Source organism: Chenopodium quinoa, unplaced genomic scaffold (assembly GCF_001683475.1).
Source record: "Chenopodium quinoa cultivar QQ74 unplaced genomic scaffold, ASM168347v1, whole genome shotgun sequence".
NCBI classification, from domain to species: Eukaryota; Viridiplantae; Streptophyta; class Magnoliopsida; order Caryophyllales; family Amaranthaceae; genus Chenopodium; species Chenopodium quinoa.
Window position 1 is genome coordinate 1,062,129 of NW_018745403.1, and position 22,705 is coordinate 1,084,833.

At 34.2% G+C, this 22,705-nt stretch overlaps 2 protein-coding genes and 1 pseudogene across 2 annotated transcripts; 2 read left to right on the forward strand and 1 right to left on the reverse strand.

Moving 5' to 3' along the window:
* The first annotated feature begins 3,332 nt into the window (after positions 1-3,332).
* Positions 3,333-7,424, forward strand: LOC110713044 (non-functional NADPH-dependent codeinone reductase 2-like). Its single transcript, XM_021891512.1, has 4 exons — positions 3,333-3,727; positions 4,844-5,087; positions 6,576-6,749; positions 7,200-7,424. Exons 1-4 carry the CDS (start codon positions 3,396-3,398, stop codon positions 7,422-7,424), a joined length of 975 nt encoding a protein of 324 aa, XP_021747204.1. The 5' UTR covers positions 3,333-3,395.
* A 341-nt stretch (positions 7,425-7,765) lies between these two features.
* Positions 7,766-9,982, forward strand: LOC110713088 (annotated as a pseudogene).
* A 342-nt stretch (positions 9,983-10,324) lies between these two features.
* On the reverse strand, positions 10,325-22,434 carry LOC110713058 (disease resistance protein TAO1-like). The gene is made up of 5 exons (XM_021891523.1): positions 21,774-22,434; positions 13,535-14,657; positions 12,929-13,330; positions 11,179-12,744; positions 10,325-11,009 (listed from the first exon to the last, which is right to left on the reverse strand). Exons 1-5 carry the CDS (start codon positions 22,325-22,327, stop codon positions 10,488-10,490), a joined length of 4,167 nt encoding a protein of 1,388 aa, XP_021747215.1. The 5' UTR covers positions 22,328-22,434; the 3' UTR covers positions 10,325-10,487.
* Between the last annotated feature and the right edge of the window lie 271 nt (positions 22,435-22,705).

The following is a 22,705-nucleotide window of genomic DNA, read 5'->3' on the forward strand; positions in this document are numbered from 1 at the left end:
GAAAAAAAAAATAACCTAAACAAAAATATATCAACTAAACAGAAAAACATACTAACAAATTGCAATAACAAATATTAAAAAAAAAATTGTACAAAACAAACATACAAAGAAATGTAAAGGAAGTATAAACGTAAAAAAAATACAACAAAATTGAAAAAAAACTTAAAAAAACATAAAACACAAACAAAATTTTAATTTAAAAAAAAATACTAAAAAAATTACTAAAAAAACAAAAAACAAAAATATTAAAAAATTATGATTTTAAAAAAAAACAAAATAAAAAAAAACTGATTTAAAAAAAAAAACCATAAAAAAACAATAAACCAAAAAAAATTCCGATTTTCAAAAAAAAAATTCTGATTTTCAAAAAAAAATAAAAAAAAACTGATTTAAAAAAAAAACAAAAAAAAGGGTGCATGGCTGGGACGCCAGCCCATCGGTGGCGGCGCTTGGCTAGGACGCCAGACCGGTGGTGGCGGCGCCTGGCTAGGACGCCATTCTGGTGGTGGCGGCGCCTAGCTAGGACGCTACACCGGTGGTGGCGGCGCCAGATCCAGACGCCATGGCCGTGGTTTCGGCGTCTGATTCTGGCGCCACCACCACCGTCGTGGCGTCCTCCCCAGGCGCCCCGCCTTGCCTCAGCCGATTTTTTATTTTACTTTTTTTTAAACTGAAAAAACCTACCTTTCCACCGTGAGACCTCCTTCCCTCCGCCGCCGCTGCCGCTAATTCCTTGCCTTGCCGTCTCGACATTGCCGAACTTTGATTTTTTTTTAAAAAAAAAAAACGAAGAATGAAAGTGGCACAGATTTTTTTTTTTGGGTGATGAGAGAGTGTTTCTTTTTTTTTGGGTCAAGGGAAATATTGTCAATTCAATGGAAATTTGTGGGCTTTAGTTTGTAATTTGTAGGCGATGTTTAGCAATCCACTTAATTATAAATTAAAGAAGCGCGAATAATTCAATGGGGTTGCTGTCGTGCCGTCGTGACAAGGAGGCCGTTGTGATGGAGGTGGAGCCGTGCGCGCTTCAATGACAAGCCCTAGATTACCAGAACCCTAAAATTACGAAATTGAAAACCAAATCAACGACAAACCCTAGATTGCGAAGGAATTTAGTAGATTAAGAACACAACAAAAATCTTACCTCGAAGCTGCTTCAATGGAGGTGAGAAAGCTCAGAATCTGCTTCAATGGAGAATAAAGAGCAAGAGTTCAATGGAGGAGAGATATGGAGAGAGAAGGAGGTGCAGCTGCTTCAATGGAGTGAGAAAGCTCATAAACGGCTTTAATGGAGAAGGTGGGAATTCAGAGGTGGTGGAAGAGAAGGCGAGAACGAAGGAAAAAAGAAGATGGAAAAGCAGGGGGAAAGAAAGGAAGAAGAAGAAATACGAGAGCCCGTTTTTTTTTTTAACTTCGCACCGGTTTCAACTGGTGCTAAATCACTATTTCGCACCAGTTTGGTCTTAACCGGTGCGAAATCCCTTTCTTCCCTTTTTTTCTCTTTTTTAATTCGCACCGGTTTATTAGGAATCGGTGCGAAAAGTCTTTTTCCCAATCCCGCCCATTTCTTTTCGCACAGGTTTTCAAGAACCGGTGCGAAAAGTGCCGTGCCTATTTCATTTTTTTTACTAATATTTTTATAAATAAAGTTATAATTTAATTAGTACATATGAAATATTGTTATTTTATCGAAAATAAAACTCTAAACAAACATATTTATCCTAAAAATCTATCCAAATTTTATTGAAAATAATTCTAAACTAACTTTTTTATCGAATAAAATCTATCTAATTCTATTCAACTTTTTTTTATCTTAAAATAAAAGTAATTGTTGCCTAGGTGGTGTGACACTTGGCAAAAAGTTGTAAAGCCGAATGTTGTAGTCTCGTGCCCAGCTAAAAGTTTAGCTTTATTTATTAGTTACCAGTTTTGTGCCCGGGCGATTTCCAAATGGTTGATAAAATTTGAAGATAACATTTTTACTTGAATGTTAAATACGGTCAAATAATTCGTTTTGATAATGTAGGATATTTAGACATATGATATCATATGGCTTATATTTATATAATAGTGTACTTTTTTTAGTTTTGTTTGTAAATAGATATCTATATGTTATTAATGACTTAAAATTATTTTTATTGAACTTAAATTATTTTCATTTAACTGAAAGTATTTTTACCAAATTAAAATTAATTTTATTGATTAAAACTTATTTTTACTAATTCTCTAATATTATTTTTAAATAAATTAAATAACAATGCATTTGTATGCGGCTAGCCACACCATCTGGCCGGAAAAAGTAACCCCTATAAAACTGACCGAGTAATGCCTGTAATACTAATTGAGTAACTAACCTCTAACACTGACTAAGTAACCCCTTCTACAACACTGATTGAGTAACCACTATAACACTAACCAAGTAACTCCTATAGCACTAACGAAGTAACTCTTGTAATAGTTGGTGACACAGTTTGGCTAGCTACGTATAAAAGTTTATAAATGGATCTTATTTTAAAGAACTTTTTAAAACGAATTTGTTGATGGAAATAGAATTGAGTTATAAGATATTTATTAAAAGTTATGAATAAATTTAGTATATATGAAATATTATAATTCTATCGATAATAAAATTTTATATAACAATTTTATCTTAAAAATCTATTCAAAAATCGCTTACTTAGCATCATATGTGTCACAATAATACGTATTTATCTCCTACGTGGCGCGACACTTGACGAAAAACTAAAATGTCAAGTGTCGCTGTCTCGTGACTTGACTGCGAGACTGGCTTTATTTATTAGTGATATATAATATGATTTAATATGATATGATATTAGATTGCTAAACACTGATAATATTATCCCAACCAATTTAGGATTAAAATTGGCCGCCTAACTTCACGACCCACCTAACCCGCGCGCCAACCCATCTCTAATGAAATCCAATCCAATCCAAATATTGTACTGCCCATTTCTGCACCATTAGACTCCCATCACAAAATTCACAATGCAAGCTAGAAAAGTCCATACCTCATGGCCAATAATAAAACAATGTACTCAAAAATCAAAATATATTCTCCTAAAACAGATGGATTACACATTCACACATATCACATGGCAAATCAATCATGCGTCCACCACAAATTTACTAGTCATTGTCACTCTCATAATAATAATATATGGACCCAATAACAATAATAATAATTCAACTAATGAACCCTTTGGATTATAAGGTCAACACTATTTTTTATCACCAATTCTATCACTTGTAGAAAGCTCCAAAACTCTCTAGAATTTTCCAAAAACTAAGGACTGAAATTTAACAAACTAATTTAAGCATATATTGCTATTTGCTAAGAACTCAACAAGCAATCAAAAAAGGGAAAATAAAGAAAAATGGGAGATGTGGCAAGTCCACCAAGTATACCAATGGTTCAACTAAGCCATGGAGGAGTGTCATTGCCAATTTTGGGTTTTGGCATGGGGCCGAACCCACGAGTCCCGGACGAGGTGTCGAAAGCAGCGGCCCTCAAAGCTATTGAAGTCGGGTACCGGCACTTTGACACGGCCCCCATCTACTTGACTGAGAAGGGTCTTGGTCAGGCTATCTCGGAGGCACTTGAACGTGGGATTATTAAATCAAGAGAGGATATTTTTGCGACTTCTAAGTTGTGGTGTAGTGATGTTCATCCTCATCTTGTTGTCCCTGCTCTCAAAAGGAGTTTACAGTACGTAATTCTTGCATATATACTTCCATGCATGATACGAAGTACATTTTTAGCAATGTTACACATTATATAATATTCGTTATTCCAAATTAAATATGCTTCGTACTTTGTTAGTGCTACTTTTTATAATCAATGGCATTCACATTTGAATAACTTGGTGGTATCAGATAATTATCAATCGATTTTATAATCAATTTTTTATTTTACATAATTGGTGAGATTAGTTAACATTAATCATGCATGATAATCATGAGAAATGATCACCAACATTAGAAACTAGATCTAACTTGCTTCAATTCAAACATTGCATGATATAATATTGTTGATATAAATATAATGGTTGTATGTACCTTAGTATGTTAAGAATGAAAAGCTAATTTGATTACATTGGCTTCCCTTTTCAAGTTTAATAGAATTAAAAGTAGGATCACCTATCTAGAATGCGATACAAAGTACGTATTGAGCACTTTATTTTAAGAGTATGTATTAGTATCTCAATTAGAAATGAAATTTGGATAAGATTTATCATAAATAGTGGGTCCATTGAAATTGACACTAGTATAAATGTGTTGCTCTTAATTATCGGAATTTTACTTGAATAAACTAATCCAGAAATATTAGACATAAAATATTGACTTGTATAAATGTATTGGCTTCGAACTCGGCTTATTAGAATGTACTTATTGTAATTGTGAATTAAAGTTGATTATCCTTTATTGACAATGAACTTGTATAAACACTTTGAGCTTAATTTTCGTGAGTAGGCTTATGTGAGGATAAAATAAAGAGCCTAAACCTTAGCTTCCAAACCTTTTTTAGGAAGCCTTTAGTGTCTTGATGTATATGACAAACCTTTGTTAAGAAGCCTTTATTGTCTTGATATATATACATATATGATATAAAAAGGTTATATTAATTTAAAGTAATTCGTTTTACATACCTTTTTTTTTAAGCATTTAATATATTAATCAAGACCTAACCTTTGAGAAACTCATGTCTCAAAAAATATACTTGTATATATTTCGTATCAGTTATAAAATTTATGACAAAATCATGCAATGAAGTATTGAAAACAGAGCATGCGTGTGATGATGTGACTGTTGGGTACATTTATAGGGCTTTGAATTTGGAATACCTTGACATGTATATGATACATTGGCCAGTAAGTGGAAAGCCAAAGCCACCGAAGTATCCCCTCAAGGAGGAAGATTTCCTACCATTTGACCTTAAGGGTGTTTGGACGGCCATGGAAGAGTGCCAAAGGCTAGGCCTCACTAAGGCTATCGGCGTTTGCAATTTCACTCGTAAAAAGCTCGAGCAGCTTCTAGCCATAGCCACCATCCAACCTGCTGTCAACCAGGCAGTGGCGGATCCAGGATTTCCGAGATAGTGTGTCACCATCAATTATTAATCATTTGTGAAAGTACAATTTTTTTTTTCCATGTCTTGTTCATAATTAATTTCAATCCAAAAATTATATATATATATATATATATATATATATATATATATATATATATATATATATATATATATTTCACCAAATTGATTTCAATCCAAAAATAGGACACAAAAATTCATACCACAACCAAATATAGTACTTAAGAATTCAATTTTACAAGTCGAAAATACTACAAATAACATGTTATAAACAAATGGTACAATAAAATTATTATATTGAATTAACTTTATAATTTTTTAGTTAATTGATAAGCTTTATGGGGAAATATTAAAATTGGTTGTACAAATATAAGATATAAAAAGGGAAAAAAATTATTAAAAAATTATACAAAAAAAAGTGAGATAACTTAAGAGACCAGTTATTAAATATAACTGGTCTCTTTAATGAAAAAAGAAAGTAGCGCAAAAAAATTGCGAAATGCAATAGCAGCATCAAAGAGACCTCTTATATAAATAACAGGTCTCTTTAATATTTAAAAAAACCACAGCAAGTCTTTTGTAGCAATAGCAGCATTAAAGAGATCGCCTATCTTAATAAGAGGTCTCTTTGATATTGTTTGTTGTTACCAATAGCAGCATCAAAGAGACCACCTATCTATAATAAGGGGTCTCTTTGATATTTTATTTTTTAAAAAAATACTGTGTCACCGGACCCACTATGACTAAAGGTGGGTCCGCCCCTGCAACCAGGTGAGTTATAATCAACATTCTTGCTAGCTATTAACTATACATAGATTAATGTACAATGCACAAGTATATATGCACTACATAGAAAACAAAATCATTTTGACAATGCATAAATTTACAAATTCGAATCAACATATAAAGTTTGACCATATTAATTAAATGTAACGTATAAATTTAGAATGAATCGAAAATAAAATGCCTATAGAAGAGAAGTTCTGAGTAAAGAATGGAATTAATATGTATACCTAGCTTCTATTCTTTTAATATAAACAGATCACAAGATATATAATATATTATGTTGCACTCCACTTCTACTTTTGACCAAATTTTTCTCTTGAAAAATGTATATAGGCACGCACAATATTATACTCCGTACATTGTTAAAATGTTAGATTTGTATTAAAACTTATGTAGTCATGCACTATATGTACTATTATATTGTTATTAATATACTAGTACTTATATTATTGTATCAATACACGATGCAGTAATAATAATTTAAGTTTATGGTCAAAGTTCAAACTCGGAAAATTGGTGCATATGTTTTAAAAATAGACAATGGTGCTTCATATAATCACTCTTAATATGTTGTGTCGTTACTAGTACTCTTGACCATGTTTGTTTTACTTGAACCTCCGGAAAATGGAGACTATTGGAGAGGAAAAGGCATAACAAAAATGTGTGGCAAATTTTGAAAAAGGTCGAAGTTAATCCTAAATGGCAACAAAAGGAACTCATAAAATTCTGCAAGACCAATGGAATCTTGGTGATGGCACACTCACCATTGGGCGGTCCTCTAGAGGAGCACAAGTTGGTGATGGAGTCCAATGTTCTCCAAGAAATTGCAAAAGCCAAAGGAAAATCTGTTGCACAGGTGATTCATTCATATTATAATTTGTTACTTCTTTGATCATTATATATATTTTTTTGTATTACATTAATTTTGAACACATAGTGAATAGTGAATCAATCAGATCATATTGATTATTGTATGTTAATTTTGAAAAATAAAAATAAAAGTTGAAATCAAAGTCACATTTGCTGAATTCTTACATGTACTGGGTGCAGTTAGCACTTCTTACATGTACTGGGTGTACTTAGAGCTAAGTAGTGTATTTCATTTTTTTTTTTCGTCTAATGTTTTTTGCTAATTTCTAAATTTCAAATCAGCAAAATATATCATCATATGAAAAAAATATTACTCTTTGGTGCACCTACCTTTATATACACCTATATAGCGAGCAATTAACAATAACGAAAAAGACAAGAAACCAGCTACTAATGAGTTTATGCCCTAAATGCATGCATGGTTGGTTTTCTTAAGATTGCATTGAGGTGGGGATATGAGCAAGGGATAGCAATAGTGGTGAGCAGTTTTATCAAGGAATGGATGATAGAAAACCTTCAAATATTTGACTGGGAATTGAGCTCAGAAGACCACGAGAAGATTGGTAAAATCCCACAAGGTAGAACATTGACTGGATGGGATTACCTTTCACCCATTGGACCTTACCGCACATTCGAGGAGCTTTGGGATGGAGATCTTTAAGCCAACTTTGCTAATAAATAAGCTTGTGATTGTTATGTCTTACAATTATTGTTATGCTGTGCTTGTAAATTTAATAATTGTCATGATCTTGCTCCTATTTATATGTGTAACTTATCGTGTCAATAAGTTGTTAGTTTATTTCATAATTGTACAAGGCTCGAGAGGACAAGATCGACATTATTAATATAGTTTGAACACTGTTCGTTGGCCCTAATATGAAAACTAATGATCATTGATAATGAACTTATAATATACTGATAAAGATGTCACGCAATATAAAATGAGCTTGGCAACTCAATAAAGAGAATAAAAATTTAGTCACTTGTATGTCTAGAAGAAATTTCATACTGAAATCAATTTGTGATTATAAAAGTAACTCTTCAGACTTATAAAGTAATTTTTTTTTTTTTTTTCTAATGTAAGACAACTCACGTGAGTGCAAACAAGGTATTATACAAAATGTCGTCCTAATCTACTTTTAAATAGTCATATAAGCTGTTGATTATGGTCTAGACTCAATGAACCATGACTAAAAGATCAAACATATGACTAAGAAATTGGCAGCATCAATTGATCAATTGAAAGTTGTACATGCACGAATCCAAATTGAATTGCTACATGTGTCCTCTATTACTCTCACATGTTAGCAACAATTACATACCATATCTAACAAAACACTTTCAATTTCACTCCAACATTAACGTGGCACTTGGCTCCCACAAAATACAACCCAAAAAAACGTACTTGTACCCAAATACCCCACTAACTTGTGATCATCAATTATAAAGACACTACAGTGACTACACTCAGCTTACTAGCTACTCTTGCTACAACACCAAACCAAAAAAACAGGGGAAATTTGGAGAAGCAGAGAAAAAAAAAACATGGCAAGTGAGGCAATTTCACCAAAAATTCCAACAATTCAGCTAAGCCATGGTGGAGTGTCAATACCTGTTTTGGGTCTAGGCATGGCCCCGAACCCTCCAGTACCCGATGAAGTAACAAAAGATGCCGTGTTAGACGCGGTGAAAGTAGGCTACCGGCACTTTGACACGGCTACCATCTATTTCACTGAAAAGGCTCTAGGGGAGGGTATTTCTGAGGTGCTTAAACGTGGGATGGTTTAAGTCAAGGGAGGACATCTTTATCACTTCTAAGTTGTGGGTTAGTGATGGACATCCTAACCTTGTTGTTCATGCTCTCAAAACTAGCCTACAGTAAGTTGTTCCTTATGCTTCAAACAATTGTCTTTTTTTTTTAGTATCAACTATTGTATGATATATTAAATTTGCCGTCCCTGAATATTACTCCGTATATCACATTCAATTAAAGTTCATTTCAAGGAATTAGGTTGAAATTATGTGATAATCTTCCCGTAGATTAAATTAAACATTTATGTTAAAAGAGACGGATTGGAGTAGTTTTTCCCAAGGGTAGTAAAAACCAAAATAAATGTGTGGCATATTATAAACGAGTAGTTCATAGTAGTATTATTTAGAAGTGGAGGGAATACAACATCTATGTAACGTAGACTTAATTTATCTTGAAATAGCAAATGTAACTATTACTACAAATGAAGGTAGCTTGCATTTTTTTTTTTTTTTATGTCCTTTATACAGGAATATGAAGTTGGATTACTTAGATCTATACCTTATACATTGGCCTGTAAGCGCCAAGCCAGGACCACCAGCCTATCCCATTAAGAAGGAAGAGTTCCTTCCTTTTGACATCAAGGGTGTGTGGACTGCCATGGAAGAGTGCCAACGGCTTGGCCTCGCCAAAGCCATTGGTGTTAGCAATTTTACAAAAAAGAAGCTTCAACAGCTTATGGCAACTGCAACCATACCTCCTTCAGTCAACCAGGTGAGTCCTCTATGTTATACTTTGTATAATGTATTACTCCCTTTGTCCCAAAATAAATGCTCGCATTTGTGTTAAAACTTACAAGGCTACTGGCCTACTTGCTTCATAAATGTAATGTAATTCGTGTTTTCTTTGAATAAATATTACATTATCACAAATACGCAGATTTATCAATGTTTCTGTCAAAATTTATGTAAAGGTGGAAGTTAACCCTACATGGCAACAAAAGGAACTAATAGATTTCTGAAAGGAATTTTAGTAACAGCATACTCGCCATTGGGTGCCCCCCTTGGCGGGCACAACGGAGTAATGGGATCCGAAATCCTCAAAGACATAGCAAAGGCTAACGGAAAGAGTGTTGCTCAGGTACTTTTCTTCAAATCATCATACATTGAAGTAGTTAGGCTCTCTTATAACATCTTATTTGGTCCTTTTTACAATGAAGTCCCCTAAAAAGTTATTGTTTGTAGGTTGCACTGAGGTGGGCATATGAGCTTGGCATTGCAGTCGTCGTGAAGAGCTTCAATAAAGACAGAATGAAACAGAACCTTGAAATTTTCGACTTTGAACTGAGCTCAGATTACCATGAGAGGATTCGTTGTATCCCACAAGGCAGGACATGTGATGGACTGGATTACACTTCACCTTTAGGTCCTATATACACAATTCAGGAGCTTTGGGATGGTGAAAACTAAGATTGCCATAATTTCTACCCCTTGAGTTCTTTCTTCCTCTGTTCGCGATTTAGGACTGTTTGAAACTCGCTTTTCTCAAGTGTTTAGTAATTACTATATCTAGGAATAAGTTATGAGCGAGTTAATAGGTAATTTTCAAATGATCTATGGACTATTAAGCAGTTTGTAAGTAGTTCTGCAAAATGTTGATTGTGAAGACTATGGAGGATAACATTATACCAGCCTAATTATAAAAGCAGGTTGTTATTTATACTAATTAGTAGTAACTTTCAATGAAAGTCACGTCAAATTAGATGTACTGTTGGTCGTTTTGGATGAGCCTAGAATGAGAAGCGTAATCCTACTTTTAAATCATGTCTCATCACAATATTATCTGATATAATTCAATAAAATCATGTATAGCCTTTCAAGCTCGCGTCATACAGAAAACATACTCATTCTGCATTCTACCACCATCCATGATTTAAAAGTTACAGCTGCAGATACAGCCGCATAACTTTCGTCATCATTGATCCATGGAGCGAAAAAAGTTCAGTAGCCTCTGGGATACAGATTGATGGCTTTCGACTACTGACAACGAGTCCTCATCACCATCAAAATCATCGTCATTTTCGAAAACTAGATGAATTCCCCACCTTTTCATCTCAATTCCGGTGACAGTTCCTCTCCTCCAACTTCCCCTGATTATATCTCCTTCCTGAAGCAAAGAAACTAAGGGATTATATGCCTTGAATCTGCACAGATAGAGCTGATCTTCTTGCGTGCGTGGAACTCCCATTAAGTATAGTGTAGTACGGAAAATGGGTTCTCCGAGTCTGAAAATACAAGCCTGAATATCAGTGATGCCAGGATACTGATGAACTCGTATCTCATCTAATACTCCGCGATCCACAGACACTACAAGAGCGACAATCACATTTTTTATTCCAAGGTTTGGATGAGCTGCAAAAGTGACAGTCGTCTGAGTAAACCAGTTGGGAATTTCACTTCCCGGAACACTCAAATTGTTCAAATTCCTCAAAGTTGCCTGCAGAAAATATGATACATTAGTAGCAACTCGCTTTACTTCTTAAACAATTCAGAATCCACAGTTGTTGTCTTAGATGACTGTTAGTGACAAATGACTGGAAACTCTATTCAATCTGATTGAAAAATGCCTAATTTTATGCAACTTGAGAAAGAAAGGGTACTGATACCTTGCGTAGTCTTCTCTGGACAGCTGATTTAATTGCTTTGTTACAGCCCCCCATAAACAACCTTCTCAAAGACTTCAAGCATTCAAGACCTGGAACATCGATAACTTTGTTGCAGTTTACAAGCTGTAGTTCTTGTAATCTTTCAAGATTTGAGAGGTCACTTATACTCATTAGTTCATAACAATCAGCCGCGTTAAGTTCTACCAAAGTTGATGGAAGTTGAGGAAGGGACCTCAGCTTTGTACAGTGCCGCAGCAATAGCTTCTGTAAAACACTAAGGCCCTCCAGTGTCACAGGAAGGCTGTGAAAATCATTGTATCCAAGATTCAAAATCTCCAGCTTGGATAACTTGTTAAAATCATTACCTATCTGACCACAAATTCCACAAGTCCGAGCATCAAATTCTTCCAAATTGGAAAGCTTGCAGAAAGAAACAGGAAGTCCACTAAGCCTTGCGAGTTTATTGGAAGACTTCTTCATTTTTAATACCCTTAAGTCACCAAGCAGCCCAAAGCTTTCCGGAAAACATGTCACAGCAGTTTCCTCCATCATAAATATGCACAAGGACCCCAATGATCCGATAGACTCAGGTAGGCTGCATAAGTTTTGACAATTATTCAAGTTTAACCATGTTAGATTCTCCAACTCCCCTATGGACTCTGGCAGATGTGTTAGATTGGCGCCTGCAACAGTGAGCATGGTAAGATTTGACATTTTCCCGATTGATTCTGGTAGTTTTTCAAGGAAACTACAACCAGTCATCTGAAGCTTCTCAATAAATTTTAAGCAACAAATATCATCTGGCAGTGATTTAATCGGTGTATTAGTTAGCTTGAGATCGACAATAGAAGCTAATCCTGCTACTGAATCAGGCAGCTTGACAAGAGAATGACAGCTTTCAAGTGATAAGACTTTCAGACAGGATAGTGCACAAATGGATGAAGGAAGTTCCTGGATTGAAGTAGAATTAAGGTGCAACGCAGTCAAAGATTTGAGCCTTCCCACTGATTCAGGAAGGGCTGTAAGCAAGGAACAGGAAACCAAACTTAATTCCTCAAGGCTTGCCATGGATCCAATCAATACAGGTAACTCTTTTAGATTAGTACGAGAAAGTGATAACTTTTTCAGAGAAATAAGAGACCCTATCTCTTCAGGCAGCCTTGTTAATTGGTAGCAACTTTGTAGACTAAGCTCTTCAAGCTGCGTAAGGTGAAATAAATATTCAGGCAGCTCAGAAATTGCTGTTTTATCGAGATGTAGTTGGATCAACGATGTCATGCTACGAACATCATGGGGAAGTCCTGTGAACTTTCTGCATTCAGATAGGAGCAGCTCCCTGAGACCTTTCATCCCCGTCACATCTCTTGGAAAATCAACCAAATTTGAGCATCTTCTTAGATTCAAGTGAACAAGAGAGCTCATGTTTCCGATTGACTTATGAATTTTAGTCAGTCCCATACAAAGCTCAAGTGTAAGCTTTTTCAAATGTCGATGTCCAGACATGTCAGGAAGAGCTGTAAGGCAAGGGCAACCATAGAGATTTATCACCACCAAGTTTCCAACCACCTGCAAGCCAAGCCAAGAAGTTTCTAAATTTATAACAGAATAAAGATTTTATTGTAAGGGAGAGAGCTCCAAACATAAGGTGAGGTAGTCTACTATGAGTTATAATTAGGAGGCGCTTATTGTATGTCAGCAGTGAACATTTCAGTGTGACATTTACCTTGTTGAAATTGAAACACCAACATACCTGATCTGAGTACCACAAATATTCTATTCTGCTTTCCGAAAGATCAAGCACACGAATTTGCTCTGGCATAGTAGCAGGAAAAGTCTTTTGAGGGCATCCTTTCCATTGCAGCCACCTTAGCTCGGAGGACATATATTTGAAGTTTCCTTGCAAGTTTGCATAATTGATTTGAAGCAGTTTCAGATGTACCATCTTCTTAAACCAAATTGTCTGAAGAGCAGGTTTTAGATCCTCATCTGGAACATGCTGTGAAAGTAGTCCCTTGAATTTTTCTTTCACGTACCTGATAAAAGTACTGATGTTGGGATTCCTTTTGAAGTTGTTCCAATAACTCTTTGCATCAGGGGAGTCTAGAGGAGGCTTTTCTATGTCCAGAGCAATTCCTTGTACTGCATCTGTTACCTGTGATACATCACATTGCACAAATTTAAGTATATATGTCCCTGAAACACCATGATCAAGAGTGAAACTCAGTATTCAGTATCATTGAAATATTTGAAATCTTCATTTTATTGAAAAAAAACTAAACAACTAATCTGATGCACAATTTATTCTGCATTTTGTTAAACTATTACTCAATGTCAATATAAAAAAGAGGGAATACACATTTTCATGGCGCAAGACATGCATTATGTCCTCATAGTCCCACAGTCTGCTACGCTTTCCAGTATCTTGAAAGCTTTCCTCTATGACTATTTGCCTTCCCATGTCCCGAATTTGATCATGCATCCACAGCTCCTTATAGCTGTCTTTTTTTATCTTCAGGAGTGATTTTGTGACAAGGCTACCTATAGCTAACTCGGCCCTTAAGCCACAACCTTCTAAAATGTCTACAACATCCTCTCGTTTTAGGTTCATTTGAATTAATAAACACGAAAGGTCAAGAAATACGATTTTCTCTTGGTCATCTAGCCCATCATAGCTGAATTTCAACACCTGTTGAAGATTAGATGGTCGAAATGTTTTTAATTTCATTAAAGCATCCTCCCACTCCTTTTTTGTCTTCTTAACCAAGGAAGAACCAAACACCTCTAACGCCAAAGGAAGTCCACCCGTTAGAGAAACAATCCTCTCTGAAACATCCCGTAACTCTTGTGTAGGATCCATTCTTCCTAAAGCATGTATGCTAAAAAGTTCAAGTGATTCCCCTGGATCAAGCTTCTCTGCTTCATATAGCTCATGATCATTACGAGCAAAATCGTGTAGCGCGTTCAGATTTCTACTTGTAACGATTATCCTGCTCCCGTCTTCAAACCATTCTCTTACAATGCCAAGTTTTTCAAGCTGGCCTGCTTCAGAGACATCATCCAACACAACTAGGACTCGGTTCTCATTAACTATCATCTTGATTTTTTGTCTATTCACAACATCGTCTTCTTTCACAGATAACATTGTTTTCAAGGAAAGATCACTAATGAGTTTGCCTTGAACACCCATTACACCCTCTTTAGTACATAGCTGTTCTCTGACATTGGAAATATAGCAGCGATGCTTAAACTTTATGACGAGTTTATTGAAGACAGCCTTAGCCAATGTTGTTTTGCCTATTCCTGGCGTTCCATGGATTCCCAAAAACCGAACACCCAGCGAGTGAAGATCTAACGTTTCAATCACTTTATCAACTCGAGAATCCAACCCAACTGGAAATTTCACCACATACTCTGGAGTGTTCTTTAACTCACACCAGACTTGTAGAACTATACGTTGTATAACATCTTCAGTTTCATCACTGTCATTGTATTTGAAATTAAGTTTTGTTAGTAGGAACGTTATAGAGAGCCACCAAGGGTAATGATACTTTGGTTATTTGGTCATAGAGCAAAATTCTTACAAAAGATTATTTCTGTAAATAACATGACAAATTGAGACTTTTCAAAATGCCAATTAAAAGAGAAAAAAAAGGATAAGGGGGCCATTGTTTTTGTTTGGGATTTTTCATTTGACACCATTGTACTTTGACCTTTTTATTTGATATTCAATTTTTATTGTTATTACACGTGGTGTCATTGTAATTTTGACTTAAACTCTAAATTAACATTCTGTTAAATAAATTACTCCCGCTGTCCCTATTTTTTTGCCCTATTTGACTGTGCACGGTCTCTAAAACGCGTCTTAAAACGTCTATATCTTTATTTTTATACACGTAAAAATTATAAAAACGTGATATTAATAAATATACAATGAGATAAATCTAACAACACCACTCATAACTATATTATCTTTTATAGTTTTAACGGTAATTGATGGTCAAATTTTTCAAAGTTTGACCCAAAAAATGAAAATGGAGCAAAAAATAAAGGGACGGAGGGAGTAGTAGTTTAGGACATTTGTGGTTTTTTTATTTTTTTTTTATTTTTTTTTTCTAATGTTCACTTCAAAGTTTGATCATTTAATGTCATAATGACCCCAAAACTTTAACGGAATATTTTTTTGCGCAAAATAAATCAAAATATGCAAATCAATACTCCCTCCGTTCCTTTATTAGATGCCTATTTTTAGCATTTATTACTCACATAATAAAGAGAAGTAGGCATCTAATTAAGGGATGAAGGGAGTATATTTTTTTTGTAAATAAACTAAGGTATTTTTATTTCAAATTTGAACCTTAAGGGCTTAAACTTCCCTTTAGAGCCTTAATCCAATAAGAAATTAGATACCAAACAGAGAAGCTCAAAATATAATGATACCAAATGAAAAATCTATTTTTATTTTATATTCTTGGTTACAATTTCCACTATATGGGAAAATTCAAAATTAGATGACCATATATTATTAGAGGTAAAGGTATGACAAAATCTCAAAATATAGGCGTTGATCATCATCCAACAATAATAAAATGCTAAACAAAAAAGACCATTCAAAATATTTCAGATGAAAACAGGAAAAGTATCATTATAGTTAAGCAAGTATAGTATCATGGAAAGTTTAACTTATGGATGCCTAAAATCAAACACTTGAAAGACGAAAGAAATGGCTAGGATGATCATTAACGAGGGGCACAATTATACCCGTTCATCAAGGTGTTTTGCAGTCTTAGGGCGTGTTCGGCGTAGCTTTTAAAGTAGCTGTTAGTGTTTGGTGATGCCGGTTGCTGTAGCGTTTAGCGTTGGAAGAAGCTTTTGTCAAACGTTATTGATCATAATGTTTCAATTATTGGGGTAGCGTTTCGAAAAAAAAAATCTTCCAAATTCAACCAGATTAAAAAAACCAATTGTACTGTCTTCTCCTCTCACACCTTTATGAATAATCTTCTTCTTCAAGCTCACCCAATCACAGTTTTTCATCATAAAATGGAAAATAAGAAGTATTATCTTTCATAATATAGATTGTGTTTATTGCAAAATTGGTCTTTGCTCTCTCTTCTTCTCTAAGCGGCTTCTTTGTAAATTAGTGCCATATTTGTGAATTTGGGTATTCATAAATGAGAATGAAGATTTTTCAATTTTTATAAATTAGCCACAATAGGTTAGTGGGGACTTGTCAGACATCATTATTCCTAGTAATATATTTTCCGAAAATTATTTATACATAGTAATTGAAGTTATTATCTGTCAAAAGGGTTTACTTTGAGAAACTAAAAACACAAATTTTTCAAAAAGATGGGTGTACATTAATTTATTGTAAAATGGATTAAAATTATGTTAATAATACTTAAAGTAACTCTTTATAGTGCAAAAGTTATTATTATTTTCCTATTAATAAATTTTATCTTAAAAAAAACTTATAATGCATTACATTAATCTATATTAGTCTTTATAGTATGTAATCACGTATCTATAAAAAATTATACATTAAAATAAAATTCAAAACAACACCAAATTAAAAATTACCATTTAAGTGGTTAAAGTTACCATAAAAATAATTATATTTACACTCAAACTAACCATTTTATAATAAAATTAATATACACCCGTTGTACACAACACTTATTAAGCGATTAGAGTTGACACATCTCAGCTTTCCTAAGAGTCAAAAGTAATCTTCAGATTTTGGTCCAAAATGGATGACAAAAAGAGACTAATTTCATTTTTATTTTAATTTTTGCTTAAACGCCATGATGTTAACATTTCACATTTGTCTTTTATTGATTTTTACCCCTTGCCATCATATTAAATACAATACTTTTCATTTTTAACCGGTTCATAATACTTATAAGACTACTATTTTTGGTAAGGAGCTACCATTATTTTATAATTTCTCTCTTCCACTAACCTCACTTTCACAAATATTTTATTAATTCTCTTTCCTACCAACCCCACTTATATTATTCTTTTTTTTTATTAGTTCTCTTTCTTACCAATTATAAAAATCCTCTTTTGGGCCTCACCCTACAAATTTTCTTAATTAAACTTTGGGAACACCTTAGTGTTGCATTTAATATAAAACGGAGGAAGTACTTTTTTTGGAATCTGGTAATGTACTCCTTACTATTCCCTCCGTCCTTAATATCTTGCCTCATTTGGCTTTTTGCGGTTTTCAACATGCATTTTAAAACCTTTTTATTACTCCCTTCGTATTTTATTATTTTCTCCACTTTTCTTTTGCGGACATATTTTATTCCTTGATCCATTTTTTTTTTTTGGAAACTTTTAACAATTCTAACATAATACTAAAACAGACACCAGGAATGACACATGTCAGTTCTTTTTTTCCTCCAAAACTTTCCCCTCCCTTTTTAGCAAAAATCTTTTATTTTTAGAATATTTGTATAATACAAATATAATAATATTATTCATAATCTTATATATTATCTTTAATTTATAATAATTGTATTCCTTTTTATTTCGTGTGCTATTTACTTAAAAAATAGTTACACGAGATTTTGAGACATTTTATTTAAGGAAAATAAGATATAATTTAGAATGATGAAATATGGTGGAGAGTATAAAATAACGGAGTCAAAAATACAATATTAACATTTAAATTATCATTATATATATAGTTGTACAATAGTGGGGTTCAATGGGGAAAAAACCATTTCTATTCATGGTGTTGATTTGAAATCTTATAAAACAATAATAATTAAGTTAGTTGTCTGTTAAATATTTTTGTAATAATTTTACCAACTTATAACTTTTTTTTTTTCCTTCAAAAAATCTATTAACTATTAATAACACAGGTCATGCTTACATCGATCATTTTGGACATATTTCATGCTATCATTAAAAAGTTTTCTGCCAATACAATATATGACGCTTTTTCTTTGTGGATGGTCACACCGTGTGGTCGGGGTTACTTATAGGGATTACCTGCTAAGAGGTTATTCATTCGGTCAAAGATTACTTATTTTGGGGTTACTCAGTTGGCTAATGCATTTTTTGTCGGGGTTACTTATTCCGGAATTTCTTATTTAGGGGTTACTTATTCTAAGTTTACTCAGTCGGTTAGTGCGTTTTTTGTGCGAGAGTAACCCCTGACCGATCGAGTAACTCCTAAATAAGTAACCCCTGAATAAGTAACCTTGTCCACACGGTGTGGCCAGCCACATATAGGATGTCAGGTTTTAGGTTTTTTTTTTTTTTTTTTTTTGTGAATTAATTCATTAATAAATAAGTCATACGTCATCTACATTGTATAGTTTTATTAGGAATACCATCCATCATTATTAATGTAATAAAATGTATACTATTTTAAAAACATTTTTAACACAACTAACCAACAATAATATATATTTTTTTTCTCAATTGTAGTTTTAATAATTTTTGCCTATTATTTCATCTTTCTTATATGCATTGCATATTTCTTATATATATTGCATATTTTTATTCCACATGAGTTGCCTCATTTTTATATTATATCACAAATTAATTAATTATGGGAAAAAAATTATTACTATCGTGCATCGCACGACCACTAATCAACTATTTTCCTATTTCCCTTCTCACTAGTGGTCCCATCATATCATATTTCAATATTTTTCATATTCTCTCACATCCCCACTTATACTCACTTTTGTTTTTTGAGAAATTTTTATTCTTCAACCAACCGCACTTCTATCATATTTTATTATTTTTTACTATTCCACCTAAAACTCCGCACATGCAGAAATGGAGCAAGTAATAAAATATGGAGGGAGTATCTCCATTTTCATAAGCGTAAAAATTGTAAACATTTAGATATTAATAAAAATATATGAAAATCCACTTTAATTTGGTAACACTGTATTGCGAAAAAAAAAAAAAACCTTATTATTATTAGTAATCATGAATTTTTTATATAAAGCTAACTATGACATTAATGATAAATTTAAATTAAATATTTAACTATAGTTTTTTTTCTTTTTTTTTTTGTAAAAAAGTCGCCTCCCTCCCCCCACCAGCCTACCACCACTTCCCCGCCCCAACCTACACCGGCGCCTAAACCCCCCTGACCGCCGCGCCTCTCCCCTTTCCTCGAAACCCACCTTCCTCCCCACAAAAACCCAATGCCATCCCCGAAATCCTCTAGCTGCCCATCCCCCCACCCTCGAAAACCCTAGTTGGCCCTCCCCCCACCCTCGTAAGGTTTCGAGGGTGGGGGGAGGGCCAACTAGGGTTTTCGAGGGTGGGGGATGGTCGGCTGGGGATTTCGGGGTTGTTGGGGGGGGGGTTTCTAGGGTTTTCAAGGGAGGGAAAGAGGGGTAGGATGGTCGCCAGCGTCGGGGAAAGAGTTTGGGTGCTGGCAACGAGAGGAGGTGACGCCTGTCGAGGGGAGGGGGGCCGGGGCAGCGGTGGGTGGGTTTGGTTTTTATTTTTAAATAATTTAATTATTAAAAAACTAACCATGTTAATGAGTTTAAATTAAAATAGTTATTATCTTTGGTAATTAATACTTCAAATTTATTAAAGATGATAAGTTTTTTAACATTACCAAAGAGAAAATTGAAAAACACAGTATTGTCAAAGAGAATTTTCCTAAAATATATAATGAATTAGATGAATCCAACAAATTTCACATGACCATATTATCTCTCATATATTAAGCGAAATTTATAATCAAAGATTTTAAAGTTCGATTTTTTTTTTTTCCTTTCTTCTTTTTCTTCTTCTTCTTCTTCTTCTTCTTCTTCTTTTAATAATAGGGCAAAAAACTAGAAACGGAGAAAGAATTTACTTACTTAGACTTTTAATTTATTTTTCAAATAATGGAATAATTCAAGATGCTCAAGTTAAAAAGAGATACGGAGTATGGACCAAGTTTTCATTTGGCACTATAGAAGTCATGTCTAGACCAAGCAATCTTGACCTGATCTGAATGACCCGACCCGAATGATTCGACCCGTGACTCGAAAGTTGACCCGAATCATTGACCTGAAAATGACCCGAACCCGAACTAACCCGATTCGAACCCGAACCAAACCCGAAATGGAGTTGACTCGAACATGACCAGATGCCTATTGAAATGACATGACCTGAATGACCCAACCCAAAATTGACCCAAAACCCGAACTTGACCCAACCCGAAGTGACCCGAAACTTGAAGTGACCCAACCCGATTTAAACCGGAATTGATTTACCCGAATACACCCAACCCAAAGTGACCTGACCTGAAGTGACCCGATTCCTGAAGTGAATAGGGTGAAATGGTGAATTATTTATTTTACGGTTTCTTTCTTTTCTAAGTAATAGGAACTCACGATTTTTTTTAACGATTTTACTTTATTTTTCTAACTATTTTTTTAAGTGAATTTATTTTGGTAACCTGACCCGAATTGACCCGATCAGAAATTGATCCGAAAATTGGTCCTAAAAATTGACTCAACCCGAACTGACCTGACCCGAACTTGACCCGACCCAACCCGAACCCGACCCTAATATTTGGTGACCCGAAATTGACCCAGGAACGACCCATTTGCCAGGTCTAGTCATGTCACAAGTCACATCTAAAGACTATTACTGCTATGAAAAGACTCAATAATTACGCAATAATTAGTCACAAGCTCACAAATTCACAACAATCACAAGTCATATGTGTTTGAGCATCTTCTGTGAGAAAAAAAAAATAAAAATGACTCAATAATTAGTTGACAGTAAAACACATTAAATGTAAATTTATTCAAAAAAATAAAATAAATGTAAATTTAACAGTAAACTAATTGAAATTATACCAAAATTGTTAACTCGTTACTGTATTTTAGACGATTTTAATTAAGGTAGAGAATTCAGAAAACCTTGTAACATATAGAAATTGTTTTTGTTTTTTTTTTTTTTTGACAAGATAGAAATTGATATAAGATCGATATTGGTATAAGATTCATGAGATTGTATTGATTAATCCAACTAGTTATAAATAAGAGTAATCATTAATATGATGATTATGCATAGAGAATTCCTAATGGATAAAGTTTAAGGAGTCAATAAGGGGTCGGAATGAAGTTAGAATCCATTCTATCAATTTTGTTTTTGGTTGAACTTTTTAGTATAGAATCTCATATCCAATGAGTTCTAATTCTACCCTATATCTATGTAATTTTATACCCACCCTTCTCTCTAAGATTCACAATTCATTCTATTAATAAAGTAAATAATTCATTTCAACATTAAAACCAAACAACTTTAAACTAGTATGGGTTTTAGAATCCATACCTCTCTAGTATAATATTCCATATCAATCCATTTCAATATAATGAACTAAACACCCTCTAAGTTCAAATCTTAGCTAGATACATTCCGTACATATGACATTATAGAGTAATCGATATATGCAACTTTGGAATGATAAACAAGTGACGAAAGACGACAATATTGATGTGCTCCCCACTCAAGTTAATTAATGTGTTTGGTATTTCCAAACACGACATGAACATGAATCAACTCAAATTCAAATTCAAACCGAATTAATTAGTTTTAATTAATTAATTAATTACCTTTGAGAATAGCATGGATAACCAGCAATTTTACCGGCTTCCTCCAAAGCACTTCTCCACTTCTGAATCTCAGCTTCACTAAACTTCTTCGCATCATCAGTTGTAAGTTTCTGAAACCCCATACCAAGCTCCCCTCGCTGCCTCCGAACATCAGACGGGTCGACTCCGTAGAAAACGGGTATGACCCGTTTTCGACACTCGAAAAGTCTCGACAGCTCGTCGAGACACCACCGTGAGTCAGCGTACCTAGGAGATATAATGGCCACCGCAAGAGCGGAGTCCACTATTGCTTCGTCTAGGGTAGGCTGTATTGCGTCACCTTTCTCCATGCCTTTGTCATCCATGAAGGGTCTTAAGCCCTTGATTTCGAGGGCGTCACGTAGAAATGTTGTGAAGTTGTGACGCGTGTCTTCGCCTCTAAAACTTAAGAATACGTCCCAGTTTACCCGTTTTTCTAGCATTGATGGTGGAAGATACGGCGGCGTTTTGATTTTTGGGATCATGTTTAATGATGGTGACGACGACGACGACCAATATTCGCTTCCTCCCTCCATGTTTTAGAGAGTGAGAGTCTGATAGAGATGTTGAATTTTTGAGGATAAGAGAAATGAGTGGATGAAATGAATGGAATTAAATGCTATTGTTTAGTCCTATAATACCTTTCCATTCTGATGTTTAGTAGTACGAACTACATACGTACGTACGTAGTGTATATATACAAGTCGTACGGAGCATTAATTATAAAAATATTAAAGTGCACATCCCTAGTAACACACTTTTTTTCACGGTTGTATGTAAAATTAAAGAAAAAGAAAAGTGGGGTTCATGTAAAATTAAAGTCGGGTTCACATCAAAATAGTACAACTTTCCTCACATACCCCACTTTTCACGATTTTTAATACAAAATGCTTTATCCGTTTTAGTAATATTAC

Coding starts and splice junctions, on each gene's coding strand:
- LOC110713044 (XM_021891512.1), top strand. CDS start 3,396: ATGGGAGATGTGGCAAGTCCACCAAGTATACCAATGGTTCAACTAAGC. Junction 3,728..4,843: donor GCTCTCAAAAGGAGTTTACA/GTACGTAATTCT, acceptor GTACATTTATAG/GGCTTTGAATTTGGAATACC. Junction 6,750..7,199: donor AAGGAAAATCTGTTGCACAG/GTGATTCATTCA, acceptor GGTTTTCTTAAG/ATTGCATTGAGGTGGGGATA.
- LOC110713058 (XM_021891523.1), bottom strand. CDS start 22,327: ATGGAGGGAGGAAGCGAATATTGGTCGTCGTCGTCGTCACCATCATTA. Junction 13,331..13,534: donor ATGTCTTGCGCCATGAAAAT/GTGTATTCCCTC, acceptor GATGTATCACAG/GTAACAGATGCAGTACAAGG. Junction 12,745..12,928: donor ATTTGTGGTACTCAGATCAG/GTATGTTGGTGT, acceptor CTTGGCTTGCAG/GTGGTTGGAAACTTGGTGGT.